The sequence below is a fragment of the Taurulus bubalis genome (genome assembly GCF_910589615.1).
Source record: "Taurulus bubalis genome assembly, chromosome: 11".
Taxonomy (NCBI): Eukaryota; Metazoa; Chordata; class Actinopteri; order Perciformes; family Cottidae; genus Taurulus; species Taurulus bubalis.
In genome coordinates this window covers 27,975,507-27,998,049 of record NC_136599.1, presented here as the reverse complement: position 1 = coordinate 27,998,049, position 22,543 = coordinate 27,975,507, and the positions used below count along the sequence as shown (strand labels likewise).

At 44.2% G+C, this 22,543-nt stretch overlaps 2 protein-coding genes across 2 annotated transcripts; both read left to right on the top strand.

Annotated features, from left to right (window-relative positions):
* Positions 1-210: 210 nt before the first annotated feature.
* On the top strand, positions 211-2,514 carry las1l (LAS1 like ribosome biogenesis factor; the record flags this gene model as incomplete). Its single annotated transcript, XM_079226866.1, has 1 exon — positions 211-2,514. The coding sequence occupies one exon, from the start codon at positions 211-213 to the stop codon at positions 1,939-1,941; it is 1,731 nt and encodes a 576-aa protein (XP_079082992.1). The 3' UTR covers positions 1,942-2,514.
* Positions 2,515-3,059: 545 nt separating this feature from the next.
* Positions 3,060-5,764, top strand: crebzf (CREB/ATF bZIP transcription factor). Its single transcript, XM_079226708.1, is given in 6 exon segments — positions 3,060-3,199; positions 3,974-4,780; positions 4,783-4,784; positions 4,958-4,975; positions 4,979-5,032; positions 5,382-5,764. Coding segments are annotated over 5 exon segments (936 nt in total). The 5' UTR covers positions 3,060-3,199; positions 3,974-4,017; the 3' UTR covers positions 5,481-5,764.
* The last annotated feature ends 16,779 nt before the right edge of the window (positions 5,765-22,543 follow it).

The window sequence follows — 22,543 nt, the reverse complement described above, 5'->3', positions numbered from 1 at the left end:
CAGTGAGACAAAGCTGCCCTTAAACCCCCAACACGAAGAAGCGGATGCCACATGTCATTTCCGGGATGCGATAGCATCGTTTTCCCTGAACACGGACGCCGACATAAAGCTCGGCGCTTCCGTATTTCTTGAGACGTTTCTCGGGTTAAAAGCGCGCTACGTGCACGCGGTGATCACACACGCCGAGCGCGCGCCTCCTGCACCATTACAATGAAGAAAAAGAGCTCCGAGAAAAGACGCCATGTGGTGGCCTGGGCCAACAAAGCAGAGTGGGACCAGGTCCTGGAGTACCTCTACTCGAAGGACTCCGCCTTACAGAGGTTCGCCCTGCAGAGGGTGTCCGCGTGGAGAGCCAGGTACGCCAACAGCTCCCCCGTGGCGGTGGACTGCACAGCGGACCTGGTGAGGTGCCAGGTGCTGGACCGGTCAGGGCAGCTGGACGGAGAGGACCTGGTCTTGCTTTATGGAGCAGGCCTGGTGAGGTTTGTCAACTTGATCACGGAGCGACAGCAGGGGAGAACCGCCCGTCCTCTGAGGCGGCTGGCTGGGAACCTGAACATCCCAGAGTGGGTCGTAAACCTGAGGCATGACATCACGCACAGGAAGCTTCCGACCGTAAAATGGTGTCGAAAGGGATGTACGGTGGTTCTGGAGTGGCTCCAGCAGGAATACTGGTCCAGGCAGTTGGGAGGAGGGCCTAATGAGGACTGGGACTCTGAGTCGGATGGAGAGAATGAAGAGGTGGACCTGAAGCGCCACGGGGACGAGCTCGTCGCAAGGCAGGAAGAGATGGAGGCCTACAAGGTTGCACGGGAGCTTCTGATCTCGTTTGAAAAGGAGCAGTACCAGGCTGTTGATCGACTCCCTGAGGACAAAGAGAAGGACCTGTGGCCCGCCCCCTTTGCAGACATGAGCTGGTTACTCGGTGAGATCAAGCAGTTTGCTTTGCAGTCGAGTAATCTGCTGATTGATGTGTTGCTGGAAGACGGATTTCTAGTTCCGACTGCGGAGCAACTGGACACGTTGGGCTGCGACGCGGCCTCCGACCGCGGCGGTGCCGCTGAGCCCAGACTCGCTCAAGCCTTCCTGCGCTTCTGGCTGCCGCTGCTGAAGACGCTCAACTCGCCGTCCTTCATTCACCTCCTCCTGGAGAAGCTGTTTGTCGAACTGAAGCTGTTTGCCAAAGAGCAGAATACTCAGCGGGTTTTCTACATCGCTGCGTGGATTTCAGAAATCCTTGTCTGTAACAGCAACAAATTTGAATACCACTTTGAAACAAAGGGGCAGAAGAAGGCCAGAATGAAGGACCGGGTCTTTGTAAACCGCATCCAGCTGAGGTGGCAGCAGCTGCTCTCGGCATGCCTGGATTCTCCCTGTGTCAGCACGCCTCACTTGCTCCAGTTGGTCCTGGACGACATGGAGCATCCCCTCCCTCTGGAAACCCGCCAGAAGCTGCTCCAGCTCTGCTCCATCTACACACAGGACGCACGCCCGGCGTCCGACACATCCCCACAGCGGAAACGGCAGCATATATACACACTGGAGAGCTTGCACGAGCAGCTGCAGCATTCGCGGCGCCTCAGCCATCCTTGGCGTTCGGCAGCCGAGGCGGAGAGGAGCGAGTCCTCCCAGGAGTACAAATGGGCGGATGGTCAGGCCGAAAAGGCCAAGCTGCTCAGAGGCTCTCCGTGGCAGGTGTGCAACGATAAGGTGTTGTGGAAGAACTACCCTCTCGGTAAGGTCCCTGGGCAGTCTGATGACCCTTCGCGCCTCATGGTGGAAAACTACTCCACAATGACTGTGTTTGACCAGCCGGTGGAGTTGGAGAGCAGCATGACGCACACCGCCCCCGGAGGCGTGGCGCCAGTGAGAACAGCTGACGGCCTCCTGTGGAACCACAGTGATGTCAATAAGCTGAAATCTGGACTGCAACTTTTTTGAGTCGTTATATAGCTGTGAAATAAATTCCTTTAGCTTCTGGCCCAATAATGAACTTATGTTCCAGGTTGTTTTGAAGCATTCATCGATTCCTCGATCGACATAAGTCATTTATCTGAGTTATTCACCAGGAAAGAACTTCCAACAGCCATAAGTTCCAGCTTGTTAAAAGTAATGAATTGTTTTTAAAATGTCTTTTATTATTATCACAAATGACGTTGTCAATTAATGAAATGTCAGAAACTAGTGAAAAGTCCATAATAATTTCCCAGAGCTCAAGTCTTCAACTAAGTTCCAGTCCGACAAAAACGATTCATATATATTCATTTAAAGAAGACTCAGCAGAATAGTTAATAACAAGTTAGTTGTTACCTTCGTGTTGAATACAATGTTTTTAAGGTGGAATTAGTGCAGACATTTAACACTTTAATGCCCCAGAAGGTGAGATGGAATGTGGATCTGGTTCATTCATAATGGTGGTGCACTGTTGATGCCGGGGTCGGTGCCTTTCTGTTGAACCCCGGCAGAGGGGACATCGTTATAAGCACAAGGTGGTTTTATGTCATACATTTTCTTCTGCGCACTTATGGTCAATAAAACATTTTTCTATCAAAGGAATTTGACTATGTTGTTTTTGAGTGTCTGATTCATGGAGTGTTTGGAAAGTATGTCTTATGTGGAGCACGTCTTTCAAACTGAAAGCAGCATGTTTGCTCTGCGTTGTAATTTCAGCAGGAATGTGTGATACAGTTAACATTGTAAAACATAAGTTAACATAAATGATAACCCATCTACTTATCTCTTTTAAAGGAAGCCACAGCCAACTTAGCAGCACTAGGACAAAGGTGTAAAAAGTACAAGAGCAATGAACCTTTCAAACTACAATCTTAACGCACATGGTATGTTCTACACAATGTGACGCAACACGACAGTCATGTAACAATAACGACCTTTATGAAGCTTTGATTTATTGATTTTAGAGGTGTTGGTAGAACTGTCATGACTGCGCCACATTGACACCTGCTTGTCTTCCGATCACTGACTCTCGTTCAGTGGGACTTTTATTGTTGATCACGTGGCCGGAAGTGTGGTGCGCGCGCATCCGCTTCTCATCCGGAGCCGCGGGCCGCGCAATTGTCCTCTGTTTGCCAAGCTGTGCGCGGTTAAGCAGGCGTTCATTACCAGCGCTGTTTCTCCGGCTGACTTACTGACTTCCAGTCGTTACCGATTGGAATTGTGTCGCAGGATATTTAAGGGGCCGGTAAGTCGTTGGTTGAATCTGTCCCGTTAAACAGGCTGCGTCATTCGGTGCTCTAGCTACCGCCTGGTTCCCGCCTCGTGGCTTTAGTTAGCTCCAGTTAGTTTTAGTTAGCTCCAGTTTACGAGTGTAGCTTATCTTAGCTAGCGCTAACTAACGAGCTAAGCTACATGTGTAAACGTTAACCGTTAAATAAGTTCAGAAGTGACACCGTGAGTGAGTGAGACGTCCAGTCGGTGATGACGTCCACTCAAACTGCGAGGACGACTGCGGCCTAGTGAGGAAGCGGCCGCTCATGTTAGGGCGCCTTGTTTATTGACATCATAAGCCTAAATCAGTATTTTAAGTGAGTTACGTTGTGTGTACCAGTGCATTTTAGAGCATTGTTGTAAAACGACGTATATGTTACGTAACAATGCTATCGGGCTAGCATCTTACGTTGCGCAGACGTTTACCAAAACACGCACCCTCCTTATGGAGAATATCCAGAGCAACTAAATGTGTCTGGCCCTGTGGTCTATGAGACAATGACCACAGTTAAACAGAGCCAACGTAATGGTAGAAATGTTCATGACGTAATCAGTACGTCCATTTAGTGTCACGTGTGTACTTATTTCTTTCTTAATTATTAGCCTGTTTAAAAATGGAAAAAGGTACTCAGTTACCACATTTACTGTGCTACGGTGACTCAAATTGTTATCAAAATAATATCTGATCAATTAATTGGTTACTTGCTGAAATATTACACACTTAAAATATATTTTGTTGTCTTCACAGGTGAACAATCTCAGGATTCCTTGCAGTCCGACTGTCGAACCACAATGATCACCAGAAGAAGACGCACTATGAATAACGCAGCGGTGCCGTCTCTGGAGGCTGAAGTAGTGGAAACAGTCGCAGATTTCTCTAGTCCGTCTGAGGGTTTCCCATCTGGTGATATGGACACCGCTGGAATAGAGCTAGATGACCTGTTTGGAATTGAAGACTTAAAATGGACACTTGAAAAAGATACTGCCTCTTCGCTCTTTGATATTGAGTTGGCTGATCTGGGTTTGAGCGCCAAAGACCAAGATTCAGAGATCGAGGCTTCAACAGCATCATCTCCAGATAGAATGTCCTCTGACTCGAGGATGAAGAAGAGGCAAAGCCAGTCAAACCACATGATCAACAAAAATGCCGTCGCTGCCAGATTGAATCGTCTCAGGAAAAAAGAATACGTCAACAGCTTGGAGAAGAAAGTTGGCATCCTGTCAACAGAAAACAATGTGCTCCGACAGGAAAATTCTCAACTGACGAAGAGGGTGGAAGAGTTGGAAGATGAGACCAGGTACTTGAGGGCTGTGCTGGCCAATGAGAGCATGTTAGCCCAGCTCTTGTCCAGGCTGAGCGGTGTGAATGGGATGAAATTATCTTCCTCGCTTTTCCAGGGGCCCGACTCGAACGACCACGACTACGCCTTGCCCAGAAAGCGCGTGAAAGTGGAGGAGAAAGAGACAGCAGGGGGCGTCTGTCTGCACGTGGACAAGAACCACGTCTCAGTGGAGTTCTGCACCAAGTGTGCAGAGAGTGCAAGCGCGTCGCTCAAAATGTAGGGTCAAGTACTTATCTCTGTTTTCAGATATTGAGACTGAACTCTGTACTGAACTTCTTGAGGGTTGATGAACACTGTTGAATTAGTTTAGAATACCCAAGTACTGCTGAATGTGCATGTTTTGTGTGATGATGGATTGAGTACACGTTACTGCTAAACCTTGTTGACAGTTTCTTCTAGGTAATGGTTGATCCACCATGCGGGATGAGTGGCTTTCTGAACACCTTTACCTTCTTGACTCCATGGTAAGGACCAGACAAGATTCACAGGCCTGAGGCGTTCAGCAGCAACCGTAGTACTTCTGTTGTGATACTTTTTGTCTTTTATCATTTATTTTATTTACAGTTTCTTGTATGAAATTATTTGATTTTAATTAACATCTAAGTTAAATTGAATTATCCTGAATGCTAAGATGTTAAGATAAAGGTGAAGCTCCACAAAGAGAGATTTTGTATTGGCTGTCAAATTGGAAATGCTAAAAAAGAAAAGACTGTAAATACTTTCTTTTGGAAAGAATTGATCTCTTTGTGAACCGGCACCATTGTACAAAAGAATGCTTTCATTTAGCGCCACCTATTTTTCTTTATGCTAAAGTGGATTCTGCTGCTGGAAGGCGAAGAGGCTGGACAAGCTGCTGCCAACGTGGCCTGGTATTTTTTTAAAGGTAGTATCGGTAACAAATGGTATGCGTGATCATATTTTATTTGCATTTTTGGGTGCTTGACTACAGCTGCTCAATTCCTCATGATGTGATGTTATCAGAGACTTAATAGTCTCAGAATGATGTCCTGTATATATTGACTTACTGGAATGTATTGAGTAAATACATCCAAAACTATCTGATTTAAGTGCTGAAATTGCCAGCTTTGTGTAACTAAATGTAAATGTGTATATACTTTGAATACATATTGTTTGAGGCAAATGACCTTGATGTTGGAAAAATAAATCATATTTTCATTATGTTTGCGTTGCTATTATCTACTGTGTCTTGTTCTGTACTTTTGATATTAATGCTTCTCTTTTTCTCTTTCTAAACAGCAAGCTCTGGTCTTACTTTTCCTGAACATTTGGGTCAAGTCTGGTAAAGGTTGTCAAAACAAATGACCAAGAACTCATTTGATGGAAGTACAAAGCATGCGGTATGCGGGGAACCACAGGGAGTAATCATGCTGCCCATGTTTTAGCCCATTTACTTCAAACCATAGATGCATATATCAGTTATTTTTCAACAATTTGTTACAATAGATGTTTTCATGGCAGTCATTAAAACATGTCAGAGTGGAAAAGCACAGGTGACATTGATAAAGGTGGCTCAGTTCCAGTAAGCTCTTCCAATGATACCAGGACCCCAAGTTACCATCATTAAATGGATATTCTGATTAATTTGATGTACTTCATAGTCCATGTACCTCCAGTAGATGGTGGTCGGTGGCCCCAGTTTGAAGAAATAGGCAGTAGTACCAGTACAGAAGCAAAGTTTAGACCGTGTTCACTGCTTTACGTTGCTGTCAGACCGTAAATAGAACCTGTTACTCCATCTTTGTTCTCTTCAAAGCCACAAGACGTATTGACAAAAACAGTCTTTCTTTCTCTCACAGAACACAGGAGTTGCTGGTGTACTGATGCCTCGATCCGTTGGTTTAAAAGAGTTCAATCGGATTCATCGAAGTCGCACAAAGAAACTAACTGATGGAGGCAGCGGTAGACCAGCAACTCCTGTGTTCTGAGAGCATTCCTGTTTTTGTCAAAGGATTCCTGAGTTAAGAGAGCACAGATGAACATAATGGCTCAATTCCCAACCCGAACAGCTGTCTGACAGTAAGGTACGGCTGTCAAATATTTATTTAAGTGTCCAAAATACGTCCAGAGCTGTACATGGCTTTGCTGTTTGTAGTAATGCGCTGACTAGGGAGAAGTAGCTCATACAACTATCCCTTTTATTCAATTATTAAATACGCCTGTACTTTTCCAACCATGACGAGTCTATACTGCTAATGTAATGACTATTGGATGGGGACCTTCATGGGCCTGGATCTGTCTGCTTAAGCTGCCTCGATGGTGTGTATCCCTCACTGAGGGTCTAATGGCAATGAGCTGCAGAATGTAAAGGTCCATCGCGGACCACATGCTCAAGACCTGAAGCGTTGTTTATTCAAAGTTTAATGTCGAACGTGTCGTATTTGGCAACTTACTCCTGTGGGTTCCCAGCAAAACAGCCATCCAGTGTGAGGTAGATCAATGGGCAGTTCTGAGTTATGCTAAGGACACAGATTACAGCATGTGCTCTTCTGAAGTCTCCCACGATGGAGCTTTTTGGTCCAGATATGAGTCCTGCATTTTGGGGAAAAGGCTTATTTATTTTCTCGCTAACAGATTGTCCAATCTCTCCCGTCTCTGTTAAAAAGGGAGCTACAGTTAGCTTAGCATGGAGACTGAGGCCTTTTTATAGCTCACTGTCACATGTATCTAGTTAGTTGAATTCATAGCGATTCAAATGTCTACTGACCATCAGGTTGGCAGGCAACCAGTAGAGACTGAAAAGTTACTGCGTCCAGACAATAGTAGTTGTGCACATAGCTCCTCACACCACCAAGACATTTTTACACTCACGTTTTTGTACAAATGAAGCAAATGGGATGTAAAATGAATACTTTGGCTGCTGGTTTGTTAGTCTGTTGGCTAAACTTTGTTCAGTGGAGATAGATCTATCTATCTATCTATCTATCGCCAACTCTCAGCAATAAATTCTAATGACCATTGACAGCTGAACAGGAACCGTAGCTTTGCTCGTGTCAAATGGAAACAATTTTACTGACATGTCGTAGACTTGAGATAAATGCATATTTTTGGAGCTTGTCAAAAAGTTGTATATTTTAAGCAAACTAATAACGCTGATGCTTTTAGTCCCCCTGTCAAGCATTTATTAGCAGCATACAAACATTCAATAAATGAGTGGTAACACATTAGAATGTAGTAAGCGGAGGACATTTGAAGTGTAATAATGTACAGCATTTGTCAGGAATTATGACTTCTATGCAGGCAATTGACTATATTGTCATTCATTATCCGTATAGAGCAGCCTTATGTTATTGGTGCCGTCAGGAGGAGCTTTAGTTGACAAATGTATTTATGTACACATCTGCCAGCATGCATCAGCGTATGATGCAACATTCATGTTATTTTTCCAGATTGTAAATGTTAATAATGTCTTAACGTGCAGGCCAGTGAACTACTTCAGATGGAATCAGTGCCTCTGGTGTGAGATATTAGACGTCTCAGTTGCACAAGCACAAGGTTCCTTTCCGGGTTCATCTTGTCCGGCCCCGATGGACGTGTTGCAGAGCCAACTCATTGCTCTGCTCTCCTTGAACACAACAACCAGCAACTTTTCAAAGCAATCTGCTGGTTTCACTGCATGCCGCCTGCGACAGAGAACTTTAACCCATAAGAACCCGGATCCATTTCTCCTTCAAGGAAAATTATGGCGGACATAATACAGACTAAATAGACCACATAGAACACATTTCTGACCTTGGTTTCAAAATAGTGTCAAATATTTGAAATGTTACAAATGTCTCATTGGGCGTTAATGGAAAAACTAATTGCATTAATAATTATAAAATGATTTTTTTTTTGGTTTACATTTGTTTTAATATGCTTTAGATTGAACAATATAAAATATGTGAGCTAAATATTGAATCAGCCAAATTAACTGATCCGATCATAATTATTTTTTTGTACTGTGCTTATATGTCACACCGTTTTTATTTTGAGGTTAAATTCCCGATGTGATGTATGTGTCAACGATTTTGATCTGATTTGTTTTATACCCGTTTCTTCAATAAATGTGCTCACAGCAGCACATACATTAAAAGACAGGTTCATTAAGCATTATAATTCTTAAATGGGTCAATCTTACCTTAAACAACGGAAAACAAGCGTTTTTAATTCAGCATTTTCTTCAGATCTGTCACAACCTGGAGCAGACATGTTGGAATGGTTGTTATGGGAATACAAAATCACATGACCAACCAAGATGTTCAGTAGGTGTCACTTAGGGACTTCATGAGTTATAATCAAGGATAAACCTGTATGTGGAACTTTCCAGAACATTTAAAGGACATGGGTCCTTATGGGTTAAAGTCAGTTTGAGTCCTAAAGCCACAAAACAAAACATGTTTTGGACTAATGTCATGTTACTTATTGTAAGTGATATTTTCCCATCACTCTATTGATGGGGTTTATTTGATCACCTAAACATATCTAACGTTATTAGTTCCAGCTGTGCTCCACAGTCAAGAGATCTGCTTTCAAAAACGTTTTTGACCGTCAAGCCTCTGGTCATCATCCTCTTCTCAAGGCAAGGCTACACTGTATCTCGTCATCTGCAACACATCCCACCAATTTCCAGACACAAGCGATACTTAGGATTTGTTTCCAAATGTCACGATCATGGAGTTCCTTTTATGGAAAAGACTTTGGTCAGAGAGGTGCAGCCTCACCTGCAACATTATATATATATATATATATATATATATATATATATATATATATATATATATATATATATATATATATATATATATATTGATGGTGTAAATATGAATGGGACAGCACTTTGTTGCAATGTCACGTGATTACATAAACAAATATTGTGTATTTATTTTCTACTTAATACAATAATCCTCATTTGAGCTTTATGTTATACATATATATATATATATATATATATATATATATATATATATATATATATATATATATATATATATATAGCTTTATGTATATAAGATACAGTTCATTCATGGGGCTTTCATTTTGAAAGGGAAGACAGAAAGACAGACAGGTAGACAGACAGGAGGCGTTACAATGCCTTTGACTGAATATCTCCAAGTCACGTGTGTGCAGATTTTCTACCAAACCATCTGTTAAACCCCAGATTTCAAGGCAAAAACATGCTCAAATCTCCAATATAGTACATTCACCAGAGAGGAAACAAGCAACCGAACGCACTGATATCCTTGAATATTTTTATGGACTTAATAATGTGAACATCAGTGGCGCTGTTAGTCCTGATTCAAAGTGACATACACAGGCGCGCACACGCGAACGTGCACGCGCGCGACCGTTAACGCGCACGCACTCACGCGCACGTAGACACACACAGTCAGTTAGCTTTGTCTAACACAAAGCTAACTTCATGCTAGCAATCAAATTCATGTGTGCAGGGCTCTCAAGTGTCACGCATTGAGCGTGACTGTCACGCATTTCGGTCTTAAGCCACGCCCTCCCGCCACACATCGTATTTCTCACGCTGAAAAAAAACTCTAGGCTATTTAATGTGCCGCAGCGCGCAAACATGACCTGGTCGCGCTGCCCTCACCTGTATGTCACCTGTTGTCGTGGTGACAGCCATGAATGGCTAAATTGAAGCAGCTGGGTCAATATCACTATACTGTGCCTTTGGGACTTCCCATTCCCCCCCCCCAAAAAAATCTAAGATTTCCCATTGAACTTCGTATGCATTGTATTATGTAGATGTTATGCTGTTAGAAATGCATCTTGGTCAAGCGCCCACACTTTTTTATAAATTAACTGCATGATGACAATGTACAAACAGCCACATATGTCTACCCTGTCATGGACACATTTAAAGTAAATACATTGTAGTTACATAGTGATTATAAAGTGTACATTTTCAGAAAGATATTAAGTCCCTTTCTCAACAACATATTTTATTTGATGGGATAGCACTAGAACACTAGAGAACTAGAACACTAGAACACCAGAACACAAGACTCTAGTGACTAGAGCACCAGAACACTAGAACACTGGAACACCAGAACACAAGACTCTAGTGACTAGAGCACCAGAACACTAGAACACCAGAACACAAGACTCTAGTGACTAGAGCACCAGAACACTAGAACACTAGAGCACTAGAAAACTAGAGCACCAGAACACTAGAGAACTAGAGCACTAGAACACCAGAGCACCAGAACACTAGAACACCAGAACACAAGACTCTAGTGACTAGAGCACCAGAACACTAGAACACTGGAACACCAGAACACAAGACTCTAGTGACTAGAGCACCAGAACACTAGAACACCAGAACACAAGACTCTAGTGACTAGAGCACCAGAACACTAGAACACTAGAGCACTAGAAAACTAGAGCACCAGAACACTAGAGAACTAGAGCACTAGAACACCAGAGCACCAGAACACTAGAACACCAGAACACAAGACTCTAGTGACTAGAGCACCAGAACACTAGAACACCAGAACACAAGACTCTAGTGACTAGAGCACCAGAACACTAGAACACTAGAGCACTAGAAAACTAGAGCACCAGAACACTAGAGAACTAGAGCACCAGAACACCAGAACACTAGAGGACCAGAACACTAGATCACTAGAACACTAGAGCACTAGAACACTAGAAAACTAGAGCACCAGAACACTAGAGAACTAGAACACTAGAGCACCAGAACACTAGAACACTAGAGCACCAGAACACTAGAGCACCAGAACACTAGAACACTAGAACACTAGAGAACGAGAGCACTAGAACACCAGAGCACTAGAACACTAGAGCACCAGAACACTAGAGAACTAGAACACTAGAGCACCAGAACACTAGAACACTAGAGCACTAGAGAACTAGAGCACTAGAACACTAGAACACTAGAACACTAGAGCACTAGAACACTAGAGCACTAGAGAACTAGAGCACTAGAACACTAGAAAACTAGAGCACCAGAACACTAGAGCACTAGAACACTAGAGAACTAGAGCACTAGAACACTAGAAAACTAGAGCACCAGAACACTAGAGCACTAGAAAACTAGAGCACTAGAAAACTAGAGCACCAGACCACTAGAGCGCTAGAACACTAGAGAACTAGAGCACTAGAGCACTAGAGCACTAGAACACTAGAACACTAGAACACTAGAGCACTAGAACACTAGAGAACTAGAGCACTAGAGCACTAGAGAACTAGAGAACTAAAGCACTAGCGCACTAGAGCACCAGAACACTAGAACACTAGAGCACTAGAACACTAGAGCACTAGAACACTAGAGCACCAGAACACTAGAGCACTAGAGCACTAGAACACTAGAGCACTAGAGCACTAGAGCACTAGAACACTAGAAAACTAGAGCACCAGAACACTAGAGCACTAGAACACTAGAGAACTAAAGCACTAGCGCACTACAGCACCAGAACACTAGAACACTAGAGCACTAGAACACTAGAGCACTAGAACACTAGAGCACTTGAGCACTAGAACACTAGAGCACCAGAGCACTAGAACACTAGAAAACTAGAGCACCAGAACACTAGAGCACCAGAACACGAGAGCACTAGAACACTAGAACACTAGAGCACTAGAACACTAGAGCACTAGAGCACTAGTACACTAGAGTACTAGAACACTAGAGCACTAGAACACTAGAGCACTAGAGCACTAGAACACTAGAGCACTAGAGCACCATAACACTAGAGCACTAGAACACTAGAGCACTAGAACACTAGAGCACTAGAACACTAGAGCACTAGAGCACTAGAAAACTAGAGCACCAGAACACTAGAGCACTAGAACACCAGAGCACTAGAACACTAGAACACTAGAACACTAGAGCACTAGAACACTAGAGCACTAGAGAACTAGAGCACTAGAACACTAGAAAACTAGAGCACCAGAACACTAGAGCACTAGAACACTAGAGAACTAGAGCACTAGAACACTAGAAAACTAGAGCACCAGAACACTAGAGCACTAGAAAACTAGAGCACTAGAAAACTAGAGCACCAGACCACTAGAGCGCTAGAACACTAGAGAACTAGAGCACTAGAGCACTAGAGCACTAGAACACTAGAACACTAGAACACTAGAGCACTAGAACACTAGAGAACTAGAGCACTAGAGCACTAGAGAACTAGAGAACTAAAGCACTAGCGCACTAGAGCACCAGAACACTAGAACACTAGAGCACTAGAACACTAGAGCACTAGAACACTAGAGCACCAGAACACTAGAGCACTAGAGCACTAGAACACTAGAGCACTAGAGCACTAGAGCACTAGAACACTAGAAAACTAGAGCACCAGAACACTAGAGCACTAGAACACTAGAGAACTAAAGCACTAGCGCACTACAGCACCAGAACACTAGAACACTAGAGCACTAGAACACTAGAGCACTAGAACACTAGAGCACTTGAGCACTAGAACACTAGAGCACCAGAGCACTAGAACACTAGAAAACTAGAGCACCAGAACACTAGAGCACCAGAACACGAGAGCACTAGAACACTAGAACACTAGAGCACTAGAACACTAGAGCACTAGAGCACTAGTACACTAGAGTACTAGAACACTAGAGCACTAGAACACTAGAGCACTAGAGCACTAGAACACTAGAGCACTAGAGCACCATAACACTAGAGCACTAGAACACTAGAGCACTAGAACACTAGAGCACTAGAACACTAGAGCACTAGAGCACTAGAAAACTAGAGCACCAGAACACTAGAGCACTAGAACACTAGAGCACTAGAACACTAGAGCACCAGAGCACTAGAGCACTAGAGCACTAGAACACTAGAAAACTAGAGCACCAGAACACTAGAGCACCAGAACACTATAGAACTAGAGCACTAGAGCACTAGAACACTAGAGTACTAGAACACTAGAGCACTAGAGCACTAGAACACTAGAACACTAGAGCACCAGAGCACTAGAGCACTAGAGCACTAGAACACTAGAGAACTAGAGCACTAGAGCACTAGAACACTAGAGTACTAGAACACGAGCACTAGAACACTAGAACACTAGAGCACCAGAGCACTAGAGCACTAGAAAACTAGAGCACCAGAACACTAGAGCACCAGAACACTAGAGAACTAGAGCACTAGAGCACTAGAGAACTAGAGCACTAGAGCACTAGAACACTAGAAAACTAGAGCACCAGAACACTAGAGCACTAGAACACTAGAGAACTAAAGCACTAGCGCACTAGAACACTAGAAAACTAGAGCACCAGAACACTAGAGCACTAGAGCACCAGAACACTAGAACACTAGAGCACTAGAGCACCAGAACACTAGAGCACTAGAGCACCAGAACACTAAAGCACTAGAACACTAGAGCACCAGAACACTAGAGAACTAGAGCACTAGAGCACTAGAACACTAGAGCACTAGAACACTAGAGCACTAGAACACTAGAGCACTAGAGCACTAGAACACTAGAGCACTAGAACACTAGAGCACTAGAACACTAGAGCACTAGAGCACTAGAAAACTAGAGCACCAGAACACTAGAGCACTAGAACACTAGAGCACTTGAGCACTAGAACATTAGAGCACCAGAGCACTAGAGCACTAGAACACTAGAAAACTAGAGCACCAGAACACTAGAGCACCAGAACACTAGAGCACTAGAACACTAGAGAACTAGAGCACTAGAACACTAGAGCACTAGAACACTAGAGCACTAGAGCACTAGAACACTAGAGCACTAGAGCACTAGAACACTAGAGCACTAGAACACTAGAGCACTAGAACACTAGAGCACTAGAGCACTAGAACATTAGAGCACTAGAGCACCATAACACTAGAGCACTAGAACACCAGAGCACTAGAACACTAGAGCACCAGAACACTAGAGAACTAGAACACTAGAGCACCAGAACACTAGAACACTAGAGCACTAGAACACCAGAGCACTAGAACACTAGAACACTAGAACACTAGAGCACTAGAACACTAGAGCACTAGAGAACTAGAGCACTAGAACACTAGAAAACTAGAGCACCAGAACACTAGAGCACTAGAACACTAGAGAACTAGAGCACTAGAGCACTAGAACACTAGAAAACTAGAGCACCAGAACACTAGAGCACTAGAGAACTAGAGCACTAGAAAACTAGAGCACCAGACCACTAGAGCGCTAGAACACTAGAGAACTAGAGCACTAGAGCACTAGAACACTAGAGTACTAGAACACTAGAGCACTAGAGCACTAGAACACTAGAGAACGAGAGCACTAGAGCACTAGAGCACTAGAACACTAGAACACTAGAACACTAGAGCACTAGAACACTAGAGAACTAGAGCACTAGAGCACTAGAACACTAGAGCACTAGAGCACTAGAACACTAGAGCACTAGAACACTAGAGCACTAGAGCACCAGAACACTAGAGCACTAGAACACTAGAGCACTAGAACACTAGAGCACTTGAGCACTAGAACACTAGAGCACTAGAGCACTAGAGCACCAGAACACTAGAACACTAGAACACTAGAGCACTAGAGCACCAGAACACTAGAGCACTAGAACACTAGACAACTAAAGCACTAGCGCACTAGAGCACCAGAACACTAGAACACTAGAGCACTAGAGCACCAGAACACTAGAGCACTAGAACACTAGAGAACTAAAGCACTAGCGCACTAGAGCACCAGAACACTAGAACACTAGAGCACTAGAACACTAGAGCACTAGAACACTAGAGCACCAGAACACTAGAGCACTAGAGCACTAGAACACTAGAGCACTAGAGCACTAGAGCACTAGAAAACTAGAGCACCAGAACACTAGAGCACTAGAACACTAGAGAACTAAAGCACTAGCGCACTACAGCACCAGAACACTAGAACACTAGAGCACTAGAACACTAGAGCACTAGAACACTAGAGCACTTGAGCACTAGAACACTAGAGCACCAGAGCACTAGAGCACTAGAACACTAGAAAACTAGAGCACCAGAACACTAGAGCACCAGAACACGAGAGCACTAGAACACTAGAACACTAGAGCACTAGAACACTAGAGCACTAGAGCACTAGTACACTAGAGCACTAGAACACTAGAGCACTAGAACACTAGAGCACTAGAGCACTAGAACACTAGAGCACTAGAGCACCATAACACTAGAGCACTAGAACACTAGAGCACTAGAACACTAGAGCACTAGAGCACTAGAAAACTAGAGCACCAGAACACTAGAGCACTAGAACACTAGAGCACTAGAACACTAGAGCACTTGAGCACTAGAACACTAGAGCACCAGAGCACTAGAGCACTAGAGCACTAGAACACTAGAAAACTAGAGCACCAGAACACTAGAGCACCAGAACACTATAGAACTAGAGCACTAGAGCACTAGAACACTAGAGTACTAGAACACTAGAGCACTAGAGCACTAGAACACTAGAACACTAGAGCACCAGAGCACTAGAGCACTAGAGCACTAGAACACTAGAGAACTACAGCACTAGAGCACTAGAACACTAGAGTACTAGAACACGAGCACTAGAACACTAGAACACTAGAGCACCAGAGCACTAGAAAACTAGAGCACCAGAACACTAGAGCACCAGAACACTAGAGAACTAGAGCACTAGAGCACTAGAACACTAGAGAACTAGAGCACTAGAGCAGTAGAACACTAGAAAACTAGAGCACCAGAACACTAGAGCACTAGAACACTAGAGAACTAAAGCACTAGCGCACTAGAACACTAGAAAACTAGAGCACCAGAACACTAGAGCACTAGAGCACCAGAACACTAGAACACTAGAGCACTAGAGCACCAGAACACTAGAGCACTAGAGCACCAGAACACTAGAGCACTAGAACACTAGAGCACTAGAGCACTAGAAAACTAGAGCACCAGAACACTAGAGCACTAGAACACTAGAGCACTAGAACACTAGAGCACTTGAGCACTAGAACATTAGAGCACCAGAGCACTAGAGCACTAGAACACTAGAAAACTAGAGCACCAGAACACTAGAGCACTAGAGCACCATAACACTAGAGCACTAGAACACTAGAGCACTAGAGCACCATAACACTAGAGCACTAGAACACTAGAGCACTAGAACACTAGAACACTAGAGCACTAGAACACTAGAGCACTAGAGCACTAGAACACTAGAGAACTAAAGCACTAGCGCACTAGAGCACCAGAACACTAGAACACTAGAGCACTAGAACACTAGAGCACTTGAGCACTAGAACACTAGAGCACCAGAACACTAGAGCACTAGAGCACCAGAACACTAGAACTCTAGAGCACTAGAGCACCAGAACACTAGAGCACTAGAGCACCAGAACATTAGAGCACTAGAACACTAGAGCACTAGAAAACTAGAGCACCAGAACACTAGAACACTAGAGCACTAGAACACTAGAGCACTAGAACACTAGAGCACTTTAGCACTAGAACACTAGAGCACCAGAGCACTAGAGCACTAGAGCACTAGAACACTAGAAAACTAGAGCACCAGAACACTAGAGCACCAGAACACTAGAGCACTAGAACACTAGAGAACTAGAGCACTAGAGCACTAGTACACTAGAGCACTAGAACACTAGAGCACTAGAACACTAGAGCACTAGAGCACTAGAACACTAGAGCACTAGAGCACCAGAACACTAGAACACTAGAACACTAGAGCACTAGAACACTAGAGCACTAGAAAACTAGAGCACCAGAACACTAGAGCACTAGAACACTAGAGCACTAGAACACTAGAGCACTTGAGCACCAGAACACTAGAGCACCAGAACACTATAGAACTAGAGCACTAGAGCACTAGAACACTAGAGTACTAGAACACTAGAGCACTAGAGCACTAGAACACTAGCGCACTAGAACACTAGAGCACTAGAGCACCAGAACACTAGAGCACTAGAGCACAAGAGCACCAGAACACTAGAACACTAGAAAACTAGAGCACCAGAACACTAGAGCACTAGAGCACCAGAACACTAGAGCACCTGAGCACTAGAGCACCAGAACACTAGAACACTAGAGCACTAGAGCACCAGAACACTAGAACACTAGAGCACTAGAACACTAGAACACTAGAGCACCAGAACACTAGAGCACTAGAACACTAGAGCACTAGAACACTAGAAAACTAGAGCACTAGAGCACTAGAGCACCAGAACACTAGAACACTAGAGCACTAGAGCACCAGAACACTAGAGCACTAGAGCACCAGAACACTAGAGCACTAGAACACTAGAGCACCAGAACACTAGAGCACTAGAACACTAGAGAACTAGATCACTAGAGCACTAGAACACTAGAGCACTAGAACACTAGAGCACTAGAGCACTAGAACACTAGAACACTAGAGCACTAGAGCACAAGAGCACCAGAACACTAGAACACTAGAAAACTAGAGCACCAGAACACTAGAGCACCAGAACACTAGAACACTAGAGCACTAGAGCACCAGAACACTAGAGCACTAGAGCACCAGAACACTAAAGCACTAGAACACTAGAGCACTAGAGCACCAGAACACTAGAGAACTAGAGCACTAGAAGACTAGAGCACTAGAACACTAGAGCACTAGAGCACTAGAACACTAGAGAACTAAAGCACTAGCGCACTAGAGCACCAGAACACTAGAACACTAGAGCACTAGAACACTAGAGCACTAGAACACTAGAGCACTTGAGCACTAGAACACTAGAGCACCAGAGCACTAGAGCACCAGAACACTAGAGAACTAGAGCACTAGAACACTAGAGAACTAGAGCACTAGAGCACTAGAGCACTGGAACACTAGAAAACTAGAGCACCAGAACACTAGAGCACTAGAACACTAGAGAACTAAAGCACTAGCGCACTAGAGCACCAGAACACTAGAACACTAGAGCACTAGAACACTAGAGCACTTGAGCACTAGAACACTAGAGCAACAGAGCACTAGAGCACTAGAGCACTAAAACACTAGAAAACTAGAGCACCAGAAGACTAGAGCACCAGAACACGAGAGCACTAGAACACTAGAGAACTAGAGCACTAGAGCACTAGAACACTAGAGCACTAGAACACTAGAGCACTAGAGCACTAGTACACTAGAGCACTAGAACACTAGAGCACTAGAGCACTAGAACACTAGAGCACTAGAGCACCATAACACTAGAGCACTAGAACACTAGAACACTAGAGCACTAGAACACTAGAGCACTAGAGCACTAGAAAACTAGAGCACCAGAACACTAGAACACTAGAGCACTAGAACACTAGAGCACTAGAACACTAGAGCACTTGAGCACTAGAACACTAGAGCACCAGAGCACTAGAGCACTAGAGCACTAGAACACTAGAGCACCAGAACACTAGAGCACCAGAACACTATAGAACTAGAGCACTAGAGCACTAGAACACTACAGTACTAGAACACTAGAGCACTAGAGCACTAGAACACTAGAGCACTAGAACACTAGAGCACTTGAGCACTAGAACACTAGAGCACCAGAGCACTAGAGCACTAGAGCACTAGAACACTAGAAAACTAGAGCACCAGAACACTAGAGCACCAGAACACGAGAGCACCAGAACACGAGAGCACTAGAACACTAGAGAACTAGAGCACTAGAGCACTAGAACACTAGAGCACTAGAACACTAGAGCACTAGAGCACTAGTACACTAGAGCACTAGAACACTAGAGCACTAGAGCACTAGAACACTAGAGCACTAGAGCACCATAACACTAGAGCACTAGAACACTAGAGCACTAGAACACTAGAGCACTAGAGCACTAGAAAACTAGAGCACCAGAACACTAGAACACTAGAGCACTAGAACACTAGAGCACTAGAACACTAGAGCACTTGAGCACTAGAACACTAGAGCACCAGAGCACTAGAGCACTAGAGCACTAGAACACTAGAGCACCAGAACACTAGAGCACCAGAACACTATAGAACTAGAGCACTAGAGCACTAGAACACTACAGTACTAGAACACTAGAGCACTAGAGCACTAGAACACTAGAACACTAGAGCACCAGAGCACTAGAGCACTAGAGCACTAGAACACTAGAGAACTAGAGCACTAGAGCACTAGAACACTAGAACACTAGAGTACTAGAACACTAGAGCACTAGAACACTAGAACACTAGAGCACCAGAGCACTAGAGCACTAGAAAACTAGAGCACCAGAACACTAGAGCACCAGAACACTAGAGAACTAGAGCACTAGAGCACTAGAACACTAGAGAACTAGAGCACTAGAGCACTAGAACACTAGAAAACTAGAGCACCAGAACACTAGAGCACTAAAACACTAGAGAACTACAGCACTAGCGCACTAGAAGACTAGAGCACTAGAGCACCAGAACACTAGAACACTAGAGCACCAGAACACTAGAGCACTAGAGCACCAGAACACTAGAGCACTAGAACACTAGAGCACTAGAGCACTAGAAAACTAGAGCACCAGAACACTAGAACACTAGAGCACTAGAACACTAGAGCACTAGAACACTAGAGCACTTGAGCACTAGAACACTAGAGCACCAGAGCACTAGAGCACTAGAACACTAGAAAATTAGAGCACCAGAACACTAGAGCACCAGAACACTATAGAACTAGAGCACTAGAGCACTAGAACACTAGAGTACTAGAACACTAGAGCACTAGAGCACTAGAACACTAGAACACTAGAGCACCAGAGCACTAGAGCACTAGAGCACTACAACACTAGAAAACTAGAGCACCAGAACACTAGAGCACCAGAACACTAGAGAACTAGAGCACTAGAACACTAGAGAACTAGAGCACTAGAGCACTAGAGCACTAGAACACTAGAAAACTAGAGCACCAGAACACTAGAGCACTAGAACACTAGAGAACTAGAGCACTAGCGCACTAGAACACTAGAGCACTAGAGCACCAGAACACTAGAACACTAGAGCACTAGAGCACAAGAGCACCAGAACACTAGAACACTAGAAAACTAGAGCACCAGAACACTAGAGCACTAGAGCACCAGAACACTAGAGCACCTGATCACTAGAGCACCAGAACACTAGAACACTAGAGCACTAGAGCACCAGAACACTAGAACACTAGAGCACTAGAACACTAGAACACTAGAGCACCAGAACACTAGAGCACTAGAACACTAGAGCACTAGAACACTAGAAAACTAGAGCACTAGAGCACTAGAGCACCAGAACACTAGAACACTAGAGCACTAGAGCACCAGAACACTAGAGCACTAGAGCACCAGAACACTAGAGCACTAGAACACTAGAGCACTAGAACACTAGAGAACTAGATCACTAGAGCACTAGAACACTAGAGCACTAGAACACTAGAGCACTAGAGCACTAGAACACTAGAACACTAGAGCACTACAGCACAAGAGCACCAGAACACTAGAACACTAGAAAACTAGAGCACCAGAACACTAGAGCACTAGAGCACCAGAACACTAGAACACTAGAGCACCAGAACACTAGAGCACTAGAGCACCAGAACACTAAAGCACTAGAACACTAGAGCACTAGAGCACCAGAACACTAGAGAACTAGATCACTAGAGCACTAGAACACTAGAGCACTAGAACACTAGAGCACTAGAGCACTAGAACACTAGAGCACTAGAGCACAAGAGCACCAGAACACTAGAACACTAGAAAACTAGAGCACCAGAACACTAGAGCACTAGAGCACCAGAACACTAGAGCACCTGAGCACTAGAGCACCAGAACACTAGAACACTAGAGCACCAGAACACTAGAACACTAGAACACTAGAGCACTAGAACACTAGAACACTAGAGCACCAGAACACTAGAGCACTAGAACACTAGAGCACTAGAACACTAGAAAACTAGAGCACCAGAACACTAGAGCACTAGAGCACCAGAACACTAGAGCACTAGAGCACCAGAACACTAGAGCACCAGAACACTAGAGCACCAGAACACTAGAGCACTAGAGCACCAGAACACTAGAGCACTAGAACACTAGAGCACCAGAACACTAGAGCACTAGAACACTAGAGAACTAGATCACTAGAGCACTAGAACACTAGAGCACTAGAACACTAGAGCACTAGAGCACTAGAACACTAGAACACTAGAGCACCAGAACACTAGAGCACTAGAACACTAGAGCACTAGAGCACTAGAACACTAGAAAACTAGAGCACCAGAACACTAGAGCACTAGAACACTAGAACACTAGAGCACTAGAACACTAGAGCACTAGAACACTAGAGCACTAGAGCACTAGAACACTAGAGCACTAGAACACTAGAGAACTAGATCACTAGAGCACTAGAACACTAGAGCACTAGAACACTAGAGCACTAGAGCACTAGAACACTAGAACACTAGAGCACAAGAGCACCAGAACACTAGAACACTAGAAAACTAGAGCACAAGAGCACCAGAACACTAGAACACTAGAAAACTAGAGCACCAGAACACTAGAGCACTAGAGCACCAGAACACTAGAACACTAGAGCACTAGAGCACCAGAACACTAGAGCACTAGAGCACCAGAACACTAAAGCACTAGAACACTAGAGCACCAGAACACTAGAGAACTAGAGCACTAGAGCACTAGAACACTAGAGCACTAGAACACTAGAGCACTAGAACACTAGAGCACTAGAGCACTAGAACACTAGAGCACTAGAACACTAGAGCACTAGAGCACCAGAACACTAGAGCACTAGAGCACCAGAACACTAGAGCACTAGAACACTAGAGCACTAGAACACTAGAGCACTAGAACACTAGAACACTAGAGCACTAGAACACTAGAGCACTAGAACACTAGAACACTAGAGCACTAGAACACTAGAGCACTAGAACACTAGAACACTAGAGCACCAGAACACTAGAGCACTAGAACACTAGAGAACTAGATCACTAGAGCACTAGAACACTAGAGCACTAGAGAACTAGATCACTAGAGC